The sequence below is a fragment of the Rhododendron vialii genome, chromosome 7a (genome assembly GCF_030253575.1).
Source record: "Rhododendron vialii isolate Sample 1 chromosome 7a, ASM3025357v1".
In the NCBI taxonomy this organism is placed as follows: domain Eukaryota; kingdom Viridiplantae; phylum Streptophyta; class Magnoliopsida; order Ericales; family Ericaceae; genus Rhododendron; species Rhododendron vialii.
In genome coordinates, this window is record NC_080563.1 from 16,060,378 (window position 1) to 16,072,755 (window position 12,378).

The following is a 12,378-nucleotide window of genomic DNA, read 5'->3' on the forward strand; positions in this document are numbered from 1 at the left end:
GCGGGTACCACATGATATCCGCTCAAGCATCCGAGTTGTCCATTCCGTATTTGAAAGGCTCAAATTTAGAGAGAGAAAATGTTAGGATGGTAGGAGAGAGAATGTTTTAATTGGAACCATCCAAAAGTGTATTGGACGGTTCGAATGCACTAAACATATACACGGAGAATATACCCGCTCGACACTGAAAAATCTCTACCACAAAAGAGACTTCTCTCTCTCCCTCAAGTGTCATTTTCTCACACATACTTCACACAAATGAAACAACTATTCACTCCATTCCTTGTCATTTCCCCTCTCTCTCTCTCTCTCTCTCTCTCTCTCTCTCTCTCCTCCCAATCTGAAATCTCCACAACGACTCCTTAAATCTCCATCTGAAGAGGAAAACCCAGAAATCTCTCACCTCAAAATCCAAAACCCAGATCATCAAAACCCCCTAAAATCAACAACCCTCTTCCATTCTTCATAACAAGAAACAAAAACCTAGAACAACAAGAACAAGAAGCAGAAGAAAAAAAGAAGAAGGAAGAACAATATACGAGATCTTCATAGCCCACAGGGCTTGTTTGGTTGGAGTGAAAAATGGAGTTGTTTCCACCACAACCAGACCTCTCTCTCCAAATCAGCCCCCCAAACAGCACAAAAAACCCCACATCAAGTTGGAAAACTAGTGCTGCTACAGCGCAAGAAGACATGGATTTGGGGTTCTGGAAAAGAGCTTTGGGCTCCAGAAACTCCTTCTCTTCGACGGCCCAACCGGATTCCCGCTTCGATCTTTCTCTCTCTAATCCGCGGCCTTCCGAGCCCACCTCCACCGACCGCCACCGGCCGCCACCGCAACTGTTTCAACAACTGCAGCATCAGCCACAGCCACAGCAACAACAATACGGGCTTAGCCCAGAACTTCGTTTCTTGAGGCCCATAAGAGGGATTCCGGTGTACCAAAATTACCCTCCTTCGTACCCTATATTTCCTCAACAGTCTTTTTTAGATACATCTTGCACAAATGGTGGGAGTACCACCACCACTAGTACCAATAACTGTCCTAGTTACTTCCAGTCTCAAGGGGTAATCCGGTCAAGATTCTTTCCGAGGTTCCCGGCGAAACGGAGCATGAGGGCGCCTCGGATGCGATGGACGACCACCCTCCATGCCCGGTTCGTTCATGCCGTTGAGCTCTTGGGTGGCCATGAAAGTAAGCTTTTCCGCTGTCTCTCTCTCTCTGGTCAAAGTTGTCATTCTCACATATATCCGTACATTACCCAACTCCAGTCTATGAGAGATTTTTCAGCGTCCAGCGGCTATATCCGACGTGTACCCGCTCGGCATATCCGAAGTGTCCGATATATTTTTGGACGGTTCAGATTGAAACCCCCTCTCTTCTCTCATCTCAACATTTTATCTCTTATTTTTTTCTTTCCAAATTTGAGCCGTTCAAATATGGAATGGACGGCTCGAATGCACGAGCGGACACCACGTGATACCCGCTCAGTACTGAAATTTTTTTTCCCACGGGGGTTTGTATCTCCAACCCACTCTCTATCTGCTTCATATTTTTGAGTGCAATACCCTTCTTCCCGAGAGGATGGATTTTGATACTTCAGATATGAGGATGAGAAGATGATCCTCTATATTTTTGGAGAGTGGAACAAAAAAATATATACAACTGGGTATAATTTTTAATTTACCCGTTTTTTTTTCTATAATATTGATAATGGTTTAAGAGAGATTTATAATATTTCTGGTGTGGGACAAATATTGAGTATTTTTAGTTAGTTAAAGTTCAGACAATGATAATTTACATTGTGGAGAAAAATGAAGAATGTTCGACTTTTGGAGTATTTTTTTTGAAAACTAGAGAGCTAGAAATAGTTTTGGAGTTTACGAAAGATACTAGAAAACAGTTCAAAATCACTCTTTGAATAGAATGCATTACTTTTATATTCCCGAATAGAGGATCGGAGGATCTTGGGGTTGGAGATGTTTAATCACCCGAAAATCTATAAGATATAGAATTAGGAAAATAATTAATTACGAACTCTAGTGCACTTTCTTAGACTCTCTCAGTGTTTATATTTTTTATTTCAAAGATTTATTTTATTTTTATTCTCAGGATACATGAATTTTTTCTTCGCCGTTCAAGAGAAATACGACATAACCTCGAGTATTTAATTTAGTTTAATTAAATTGGCACTAATATAATACTAATTTGTTGTGTGTGGGGGGTTTTAGGGGCTACACCCAAGTCAGTTCTTGAGCTCATGGATGTCAAAGATCTCACCTTGGCACATGTTAAATCCCATTTACAGGTAAAAATGAACCTCTTAAATCTCAAGTGCATTTTTCCCCCTCAGAAATTATTAATATCTTTTTGCACCAAACTACTATTACTATAGTTGTACATCTTTCGAATTTAGGTGCCCGCAGTTAAAAAAGTGGTGTCTGAATTTGATAGTAGCTCAACTTTGTATTTTTGTACAGCCTAAAACTAGTTCAATAAGGGTGTTATAATAAATAGTATTTCAAATTCCAAGGTCTTGGGTTCGCTGCAGAGAGAGAGAGAGAGAGAGAGAGACAGAGGTCTCTCAAATCCATCCACAGCACTTGTATTTCTCTTAGATCTGATAGTCCTGCAAGTTATATATTGAGAGCAGCTTTTTTTGCATGGAAGAATGAACCATCCATGTAAGAGAAAAATTTAACCACTGGAGACAGAAAGACAGACGCACACAGAGAGAAAAAAAGTGCTTTTTACAAAAACACATCAGAAGTAGTAAAATGGGAGTAAATTTTTTTTCAACTGGCAGGAGTAAAATGGTGGAGTATATTTCTTGTACAACTTTCAGAAAACAAATTAATGTTAATCAAGTGATGTTGAAATATCACTTCTCATTTATTTTTTGAAAAATGCTAACCACAACTCTGTGGGTACGTAATGTTTGCTGCACGAAAAAAGGCGTCAACATATGTCTTTAAAAAATTTATAGATCATTGATAACGTTAAAAAAGTGCAGTAAAACTTGGAACTTTAATGGTACGTAGTATTATGGCATTCATTGTCCAGTAGGATGTGGACAATGCGCAACCATCTTCCGCTGCGTAAATTAACCATCTTCCGCTGAGAACCATTTGCTCCGTCACAAAATCTTGGTCGAGAAACTCTAACTTTTGTGCATTACTTTTTTGAACTCTTTGCTCTTTAAATTGGTATGAAAATATTTAGAAATTGTAAAAGGAAGTACTTTGTTTTTGAGATGGAAAAGCTCAAGCGCAAGTTTAAGAAAATACTGATTTCTTTTATGAAAAACAAGAAAGACAAAATATATTATTCTATAATGGTAGCACGTTTTCTTCATTGTACGAAGGCCGGGGAGCATTGTACGAAGGGCCGGGGAGCAGCAGATAATTAACGACCAGTAAATAGCCACATTTACTTACTTTGTCTACTAGCATTGTACCATAAGGCCCCGTTTGATAAACGGATTTGAGGTTGTGATTGCATTGCGAAGGTGATAGTATTAATAATACTTTGTTTGATTTTCAAAATTGGTCTGGATTGATAGTCCCACAGGACCACAGGAGGTATTAGCAATACTCATTGGGACTTAGTACTCGTAGTTTAATTCCAACCCCTTTTCATTATCAATATCTTATATCAATCCAATTTCATCATCTAATTACATCTCAAACAAACATAATATTAATAATCTCATCATCTAATCTCATCCTAAACAAACATATTCATTATCAATCCCTTCTCATTACCAATTCCAATCCTATCTCCTTACGAATTCCATCCACTTGTCACTATTATCAAAGAGGGCCTAAAATTACTGAATTGTATAGAGAAGGGTATTTATGCATTTCTACATTCTTCAATTGTTTTAATTAATTCATTTCTCATACATTATGTAGTTGGGTGTAAAACATATCCCATTAAGGTATATAGATAATGGGCATGCAATCATAATTTAATGCAAGAATCTCATCAAGAAGGGATCGGATTTTCTCCGGTCCAAGTTTTGGATCGGACAAAACAGTCCAAATCTGGACCATACATCGATTCTTCCCGTGAAGAGTCTGAGTAGATCCGAAATCTTTGATTGCACTATTGGACAGTCTAGATTTCGACTGTCTCCTCTAGTGCAAAATGGGAACCGTTTCCCATCAAGAATGATTCCGAGCTTTGCTTTTGATTTAATGGAGACACCCCCCGGAGACACCCACTGGTAGACGGTAGAATTGATCTTCAGAGCTAATCGAGTTAGTTAACTCGGACACCCGTGTTACCAAATACAAATGATGTGGAGGCTCCAGTTTCGTATTAATGAGCCACATTAGTAGGTGTTTGTCATCAAATGTTAAGTTTGTGTAATTCTGTTTTATTTTTATTTTTTTTGGCTCGGCAATGTATAACGACACATTAATATTCTGCTTCTATGGCTTCACTGAAATATTTATCTTCCTATTAATTGCAGATGTATCGAACGGTGAAGACAACTGATAGAGCGGCAGCTTCTTCAGGTTTGGCCCTAAATAATTACCTACTTTTACATTTACCTTCATTTATATATATTGGAATTATGAGTTGGGAATTCTGAAATTGTTTACTATTAATTATTTTATCCTCACAAATATACAGAACAATCGGAAGTGTATGAAAATGGGTCTTCTGGAGAAACTTCAGACGAAATGATGTTTGAAAATGTTCACAACCGTAGAAAGGCTGAGCTATCAACTCAAGAGGGGCCGAATCCGCAACTAAATCATGCCCATTGGAGCAACTCTTCAAGGTAATTAAAACTCGATAAAGTTCTTATATACTATATACGTTATGGATATGTGCATATTGTGGCATTGGTATACAACTTAATCTAAAAGCTTAGCTAGGCTGTTGAGATATGAGTAATGTATTGGTTATGCCGCTTAAAATTGCATCCCGTGAGGCCAAATTAGATCTCCTTCATAAACGGGCATATCAAAGGCGGAACTAAAACTTTAGATCAGTTGGGGCAATCATTAAGCACAACTTCTGCAACCAAAATAAAATAAAGGGAAATTTTGCAAGAAGGCACAATGAATTTTGTTGACTACGGTCTACCGCTTATTAAGCGGAGGTTAATTAAGGTAGACATAGAGCCAGAAAATTTGGATTCTCAAGCCACATTTCACCTGTTTCGAAGCCATGGTGTATGTCTTTGAGAGAATATATATATATATAAAAGTTCCTAAAGAGTGTTTAGCGTATTTTCCATAAACTGAGCGTCATTAACGAATTTACAAGCGAAAATTGTTTCTCTATTTATGCAAACTTTCTTGCTTTGAAGAATGAAGGGTTCTGAGATTCAAGGAAGTGAAGATATGCTTGTCAAAAAATAACTGGGCAATTTCTATCAAAATGCGGAAAAAAAAAAAAAGAGGAGATGCGGAAATCGGATAGATCGTAAGGAATTGTAACACTGGTTTGTTCCATCTGCCCACGACCAGTTTTAAAAAAATTGTTTTTTTTTTTTTTTTTGATCGGCTAGTTAAAAAAAAAAGTTGTTATAAACAACCCCCGAAAAGAGTAGGGTAGTGATTTTTGTACTTGTTTTTTTCATTTCTACATCCATTTTCTATCTTTGTTATGGTGAATGCGTAATATTATCCTTCTAGTGGTTTGGTTTTAATTTGTACTTTAAAAGGCAACCAAATAAGAACAAAAAAATAAAAAAAAAAGTGTAAATGGTAAAAATAAGGGTGTTAAACACACACACAAATTCAAACTCTCGATGTGGGAGCTAACTCCACAGACAAAGGCCCAAGTGCCTCACCCATCGGCAGTTTGGGTTTGTGTGTATGTGTGTGTTTAAAGTCCATCTTGGCCTTGTCTAGGTGAGTGGTGAATTGAAATTACCCTCTTGCTCCTCTAAAAAAACAAAAAAGTGTTAGAATCGAGTTCCAAAAGAGTATATCCGACTTGTGAAACTTCCTTGCAAGTCTGTTTTTTCATGGGCATTGGAACTATAGTATCACATGGGGTGGTGGGTTCAACTTTATCTGAATCAGCCTATAAACTGAGCAAAGTCCAAACAAGACAGTAAAAAGATGGCTTTCTATACTCAGTTTTACTGTTCTCAAATCTGAACTGAAATATTCTCCAAGTATTGCTTCGGTTTTTTGGTCTTTTTTTTTTGGCTCGACAGAAGAAATTTATTAACCTGACAGTATTGCTTTCTTTGCTTTGGTTTTTTTTTTTTGTTGCTGCAGGGAAGTTTGGTTGCATAGAAAAACAAGGGATTGTGGAGGAAACATACCATCTTTTGAGGTACCTAATATCACTCACACATGACTCCATTCCATTCACCAAAATGGCCTTCTCTTCAACAAAAAAAACCATGTAAAGTAGAAAGGGATAGAAAAAAGAGAAAGGCAACTTAACACATAAAGCTGAGTGAGTCTCTTGCAAAAATTCAAGGATCAATTTTGAGGTAAAACAAAAAGAAAAAATGAAGTCCGTTCTAGAGAAATTAATCATTTTCAAGTTCAACAATCGTGATCAATCGATGGTTGTGCACCTCTGTCATTCCTATTGAGAGTGTGAATAACAAGGATGAGTGTCTATTGTTTGTGTTTAGGATACAAATAATAAAGCTGCTATTGAGCTTAAGTTTTTACTAATTGAGTTAGTACTCAACAATTCAACATGATACCATAGCAGCGAATAAATACTGATTGTTTGACATAATTTCAAAGGACTAGCATCCTAGCAGCTTAGACTTTTAAGTGGAATTGGTGATCAATAATTCGATAAATACAAACCCAAGACCACCATTGTGTCCACGATCTCAAAATTTACTATATTACTGTGTTTTTCATCTGAACAAGATTTCTCGATGAAGGTTTAGTTTGTAAAGTTTCATATATATGTGTGTGTGTGTGTGTGTGTGTGTGTGTGTGTGTGTGTTTGGGCACCTGTTTGTATATAAATGCATGACTCGTTATTTTTCTTGTTTTAACGAGTACACAAACATGATACATCTTGTTGATGATGAGGAACTATGGTATTGTGCCAATTTTTTTGTTGGATTGTGCATAAGAAGAATATTGTGTGGTTGCACATGAGACACAATACGACAGCCTTTTCACAGTACCATAGCTAAGCACCCCTCTGATAAATATTCCTTTATTCCCCTTGGTCAAAATGTCCTTTTGATTCTTACTTTCAACACACTTCTCTTATGATCATTTTTTTTCCGTTTTTCTCTTTGGGCAGAAGGATATGGATCCAAAGTGCTTGAGCTATGAAGAGATAAGCCCCAAGAAGCCCAATCTGGAATTCACTTTGTGTACACCAGAGTGAACCCTCCTCCTCCTCCTCCTCCTCCTTCTCTCTCTCTCTCTCTCTCTCTCTCTCTCTCTGAAGGGGGGCTGGTGAAGAGAATCAGGTACTCCACTGGGGAAATCAGGGAGAAAAAAAGAAAAAGAAAAGAGGAAGAGAAAGAAAAGGAAAAGAGTACTAAAGGAAGACAAGAAGACAAGAAAGACAGAAAGCAACAAAAGGAGAAGGGTAGGGAAAAGCTAGTATGTCCGTCTTCTGTATCAAGTTGTGAGATACATATCTTCCTACGTAAATATGCTATCTCTAATTGAGAGAGAGAGAGAGAGAGAGAGAGAGAGAGATTTAACTATGTAGCTTAAAGTATGAGGGGTGATCCTTGGTAATTGCATGTAATGGGAACACATTGTTACATTTAACAAATGAAATATATATGTTTACCAAATGAAATGAGTTGTCAGTTGGAACTCTCTCTCTATTCATTCTTTGCTAGGCATTGTCACGTGCTCTACACTTCACCAATAAAAAGGAAAGAACTCGGAACTGAATACGTAAGACCAAATTAAAGAAGAGGGAATATTACAAAAAGAAAAAGACAAAGATCAAAAGAAAACACCTTAAGCTTTAAGAGTTTGATTTTGTGCAGAATATATTAACCTTTTGGGGTTAATAACCCATGGGGTTTGGTCGATTGAGAGTATGGCGAATTTCACTCTCATCGCTCGCAAAAAGCTCTTTGAGTCCTATTATGGAGTATGATGGTCATTAACTTAGGGTCTTGGCGTTGGTTCAAGTGCACATATGTTGGTGATCAAAAAACCCGAATATATTAAAAAAAAAAAAAAAGTGCACTACAATACATATTCTCATTGACTGTGTTCCGGATGCACTCCTTGAATCTCCTTAAATTCATAATATTTATTGTAAAAATCGTAACATCAAGTCAAATGATAACAAACAGATGTTATGAATCCATGTATGAGTTATGAAGGCCGGTACGATTCAAGAGGTACATTCCAGTGCAATAAGTTTGTGACTTTATAACAGATACTCCCTTCATCTCATTTTATTTTATTTTATTTTATTGCTCGGCAAACAAACGATTTTATAAATCTCAAAGGGGTACATCGAGGGGATTACATCTTTGCTCAACAAGCCAAGATACAACAGAACAACCATAAACAACAAACAAAAAACATCTCCAACAAACGGTTGGATGATGTGCCTAAGGAAAAGGCTACAGTTTTACTTTCCGAATACCATCTAGGAACACCTTAAAATCCTCCACCGTATACACTTTGATATCAAACTTTACCTTCATTCAAATTTCGACCCTTGTTTTAACTAAATCCCCCACCTCCCAAGCCCGAGTTGATGCGTTGTTGAACACGTATTCGTTTTGAACCAGCCACACAGACCACATAGTAGCATAAAAGCACACTTTCCATATATACCTCTCCAGATTGTGGAATCCATGAGCAAACCACCATGTAGCTAAGTCTAGGACCGTATATGGACATACCCACTGGACGTTCCACCACTCCAAAATTCCCGACCACACAGCCCAAAAAAATCTGCAATGAAGAAACAAGTGTTGATTTGTTTCAAGGTGCTCGGAACAGAGAGGACAGAGGGCTTGTTGAATTTCGCTAATCAAATTTCTGCTTAGGAATAGAGATCTGGACGCCACTTTCACCTTAATAGCCATCCACACAAAGATTTCAACTTTTGGGGGACTTAAGTTTTTCCACAGAGAACCTAAGAAAGCATTATTTGAATGGGCAGTGAGTTCCCACTGTTCGTACGCTGATTTCACAGAAAAGTTTTCGTCCACCGCCCATCTCCACTGTAAAAGGTCAGGCTTGGTTGGGTTTAGAATCACACCCTGAAGTTTCCGCTTCAAATTCTCCATTTCTTGCTTCTCCCTTCCGAAAGGATTTCTCCAAAATAGCAGCTCCCAACATCCCCCATTCACGTCACCCCGCATGTTACACACCTTCGCCTCCCGTTGAGTAGATAAGGCGAATAATCTGGGATATTCCTCTTTGAAAGGCTTTTCTCCCAACCAGGTATGTTCCCAAAAGACAGTAGCGTTACCTGAATTCACTTGAACTCTAAAGCTGTCTCAAATAGAGTAACCCAAGTGAGATGATGGATTCTCCAATGAGCATATATTCGCCCAAACTTTCGAGATTGATCCTGATCCATGCGCATATGGCAGCCAACAATTTGAGTCCATCCCATATTTACCGACGACGACTTTCACCCTTCATCTCATTTTATTTATTCATTTTTGTTATTATTGTTGTTTTTTAAATGCTTATATGTCTCAGTCTATAATATTTTTCATAATTTTAAAATTTTTGTATTATAGACCTAATTGAGAACTATCAAACAAGATTCCTATTACATATTTTAGAGATTCAGCGATTGAAAATAGACACAAATAAAAAAAACAAAAAAAAAACAAACAAAATGAGACGTAGAGAGTATCTCTATACCTAAAATAGTGGATACACTACTTTAGAAGAATACTATTGCACTATAATATTACTAGAATCGCCTCATAAAAACCAGGAAGTTCAATTCATTAGTGAGTGCGAGAGACAAAGAAACATGACACATCAAGCCATTGTGGAAAATCTTGTTTACCTTTTCCTTCATTTCCTTTCAGCCATTTATTTATTACTTACCATGACAACACATAGGTTGAGGAATCCTTACCTAAATTTGCTATTTGCCAAAGGTATCAAGTAACATCCACTTTGAGTTGTAGGGTAGTGACCTTTGCTGGGTTTTAGAATGCTAGCCCAGAAAAATGGGGGACCTCGCAATTGACTTTTGTAGCTCATGTTTTGACTTTTAGTAGGGGGTTTGTTTCATAAAGTTACTCCCTTGATAAGAAATTCATCTTGTCACTTTCCTCTGTATTGGAAAAAGTGAAAGTGAGAATTGTTTTGGTAAAGAATGAGGAAAAAAAGGAGGAAAATTTTCACCTTAATTTTATTTCCAGTATTATTAGATAGGGTTTTGGATGCGTTAGACTAATTATCTCACATTGCTCTTCTTCTTCTTTTTTTTAAGGTCAATCGCTCATTTAAGCTAATGTAATCGGAGATTACTCTGCCTATTGCCAACTAATTTTGATTAGAGGCCTCTAGGAAATCGAATGGACAATAGTATGTAATTTCTTGCATGTATGACTTTCACAATATGGTTTTGGAAATTTAAAAATTCTCTCAGTGACCATTATTGGTTAAAAAAAATCAAACAGAAAGGGGATTGGACCGTTTTTCCATAAGCTTTTTAAAATATTCCATTTGCATCACAAAAGCGTTTCTTAAAATTTAAAAAAAAAGAAAAAAGCCCAAGAGGTTTTCTTTTTGGTTGGCATCTTGCCAATCAAGGATTTGGGTCTCGTATGGGCACTTGTTGCCTTTCTCCCAGCTCCTTTAAATCTTTGTATTCACTTTAAAGATTAATTAAAAAAAATTGCCGTTCAAAAATAAATAAATGTTTTTCTAATGGCGGAACGTAACAATGAATTTTATTAACAAGAGAAGAGGGTACACTCTATCCCCTGACAATCGTATGCAACTCTAGCCCCAACAAGGTTGAGAAGGAATCAACCTAGCAACCAATAGAAAGCAAAACAATACACAGAGTTCTTGGCAAAATACCAAATGTGGCCCACAGTATGTTTCCCTAAGCTCCTTTGAACAAAACTGCAACCTAGCAACAGATTTTTTTTTTGATCAGCAACCTAGCAACAATTTGCCAGCATGCGGCAGTGGACCAAAATTAAGTAGTAGCAATATCCTCAGAACAGGACTAGAAAAAACTAAGGGCTCGGGAATATCACCAGCACGAGGTTTTGAAACAATGATTGGATGGTGTGACTCTAGATCCTTCAAAGTCTGATATGTTACAATGGATTTGGACAGCCGACAAAGTTTTCTTTGTAAAATCGGTTTATAGGCAGTGGGAAGCCCAATCACAGCCACGAAATACCCTACTTGGCTCAGTTTAGAAGAATTTGAGTCCTCTCAAAGTGGAAATTTTCTCATGGATGGCCATTCAAGATAAGATTGCTACAAGGTCGGTACTTTTCGATAGGAATTTAATTTTTGAGATTCAATTGGCAGTCTGCCCCCTGTGTGATTTGCTTGTGGAAACACCTCAACATTTGTTCCTTCATTATCAATTTTCGTGGGTGGTGTGGTTAGAAATTTTGGCTTGGTGGAACATCCAATGGGTTTGTCCATCCTCCTTAGCAGAGTTAGCACTTTGGTGGTTTGGGAATAGGTTTAGAAACTTGGAGAAAGACATTTGGAAAGTATGTTTTTTTGCAACGATCTGGTCCATCTGGTTAAAGAGGAATGGGTATATATTCAATGGGGCAACCACCCAGGCTTCGGAAGTGGCGGATATGGTTAAAACAAAAGTAGCTATGTGGATGAAGGCTAAATTTAACATCAAGATCTACACAGTGGAGGATTTCAAAGGGTATTTGGATGGGATTCGAAAAGTGAAAGTGTAGATTGGATAATTGAGGTGTTTTATCCAACTTTGATTGGATATATTTCTATGCTTTTAGTGCTTTGTAATTTTTGTTTTTTCCTCGATGTACCCCTTCGAGATTAATAAAAAATTTCTTTCGCCGAGAAAAAAAAAAAAAAACTAGAAAAAACTGGACATAAAAGCAATTGCAATAGCGAAAAACCAGTGACAGCAATGCCCGCGAACCAAAAAAAGGCTTATTATGCCCATAGTACTATGAGCAAAATGCAGCCAGGAAATAATTGGAAGGCATCCATACATTGGTAATCCGGCACATAACTCAACGGCATGACCACCATGGCAATAGTTCCCAATGCCAGAAGATAAGAAGACAGCATACCCAAGAACAGACCCAGGCACAACATTGAGCAAGATGACCCGAGACACACCATAACCCTGAGCAAGAGGACCCGAGCAGCGGTGGAGGACTCAAGCAGCAGCAGAGCCAGGATTGAACTAGGGGTGGCACTATTCAATTGGAGTTCTGTAGTATATGTTTG

At 37.7% G+C, this 12,378-nt stretch overlaps 1 protein-coding gene across 1 annotated transcript; it reads left to right on the top strand.

The window, feature by feature from the left end:
• The first annotated feature begins 212 nt into the window (after window positions 1-212).
• Window positions 213-7,768, top strand: LOC131333773 (probable transcription factor KAN2). Its single transcript, XM_058368505.1, has 6 exons — window positions 213-1,195; window positions 2,233-2,309; window positions 4,479-4,524; window positions 4,643-4,793; window positions 6,250-6,307; window positions 7,256-7,768. Exons 1-6 carry the CDS (start codon window positions 583-585, stop codon window positions 7,340-7,342), a joined length of 1,032 nt encoding a protein of 343 aa, XP_058224488.1. The 5' UTR covers window positions 213-582; the 3' UTR covers window positions 7,343-7,768.
• The last annotated feature ends 4,610 nt before the right edge of the window (window positions 7,769-12,378 follow it).

Excerpts from the sequence above, each read along its gene's own strand:
- LOC131333773 (XM_058368505.1), top strand. The coding sequence starts at position 583 with ATGGAGTTGTTTCCACCACAACCAGACCTCTCTCTCCAAATCAGCCCC. Across the intron at positions 2,310-4,478 it reads ATGTTAAATCCCATTTACAG|ATGTATCGAACGGTGAAGAC; the intron begins GTAAAAATGAAC and ends TATTAATTGCAG. Across the intron at positions 4,525-4,642 it reads TAGAGCGGCAGCTTCTTCAG|AACAATCGGAAGTGTATGAA; the intron begins GTTTGGCCCTAA and ends ACAAATATACAG.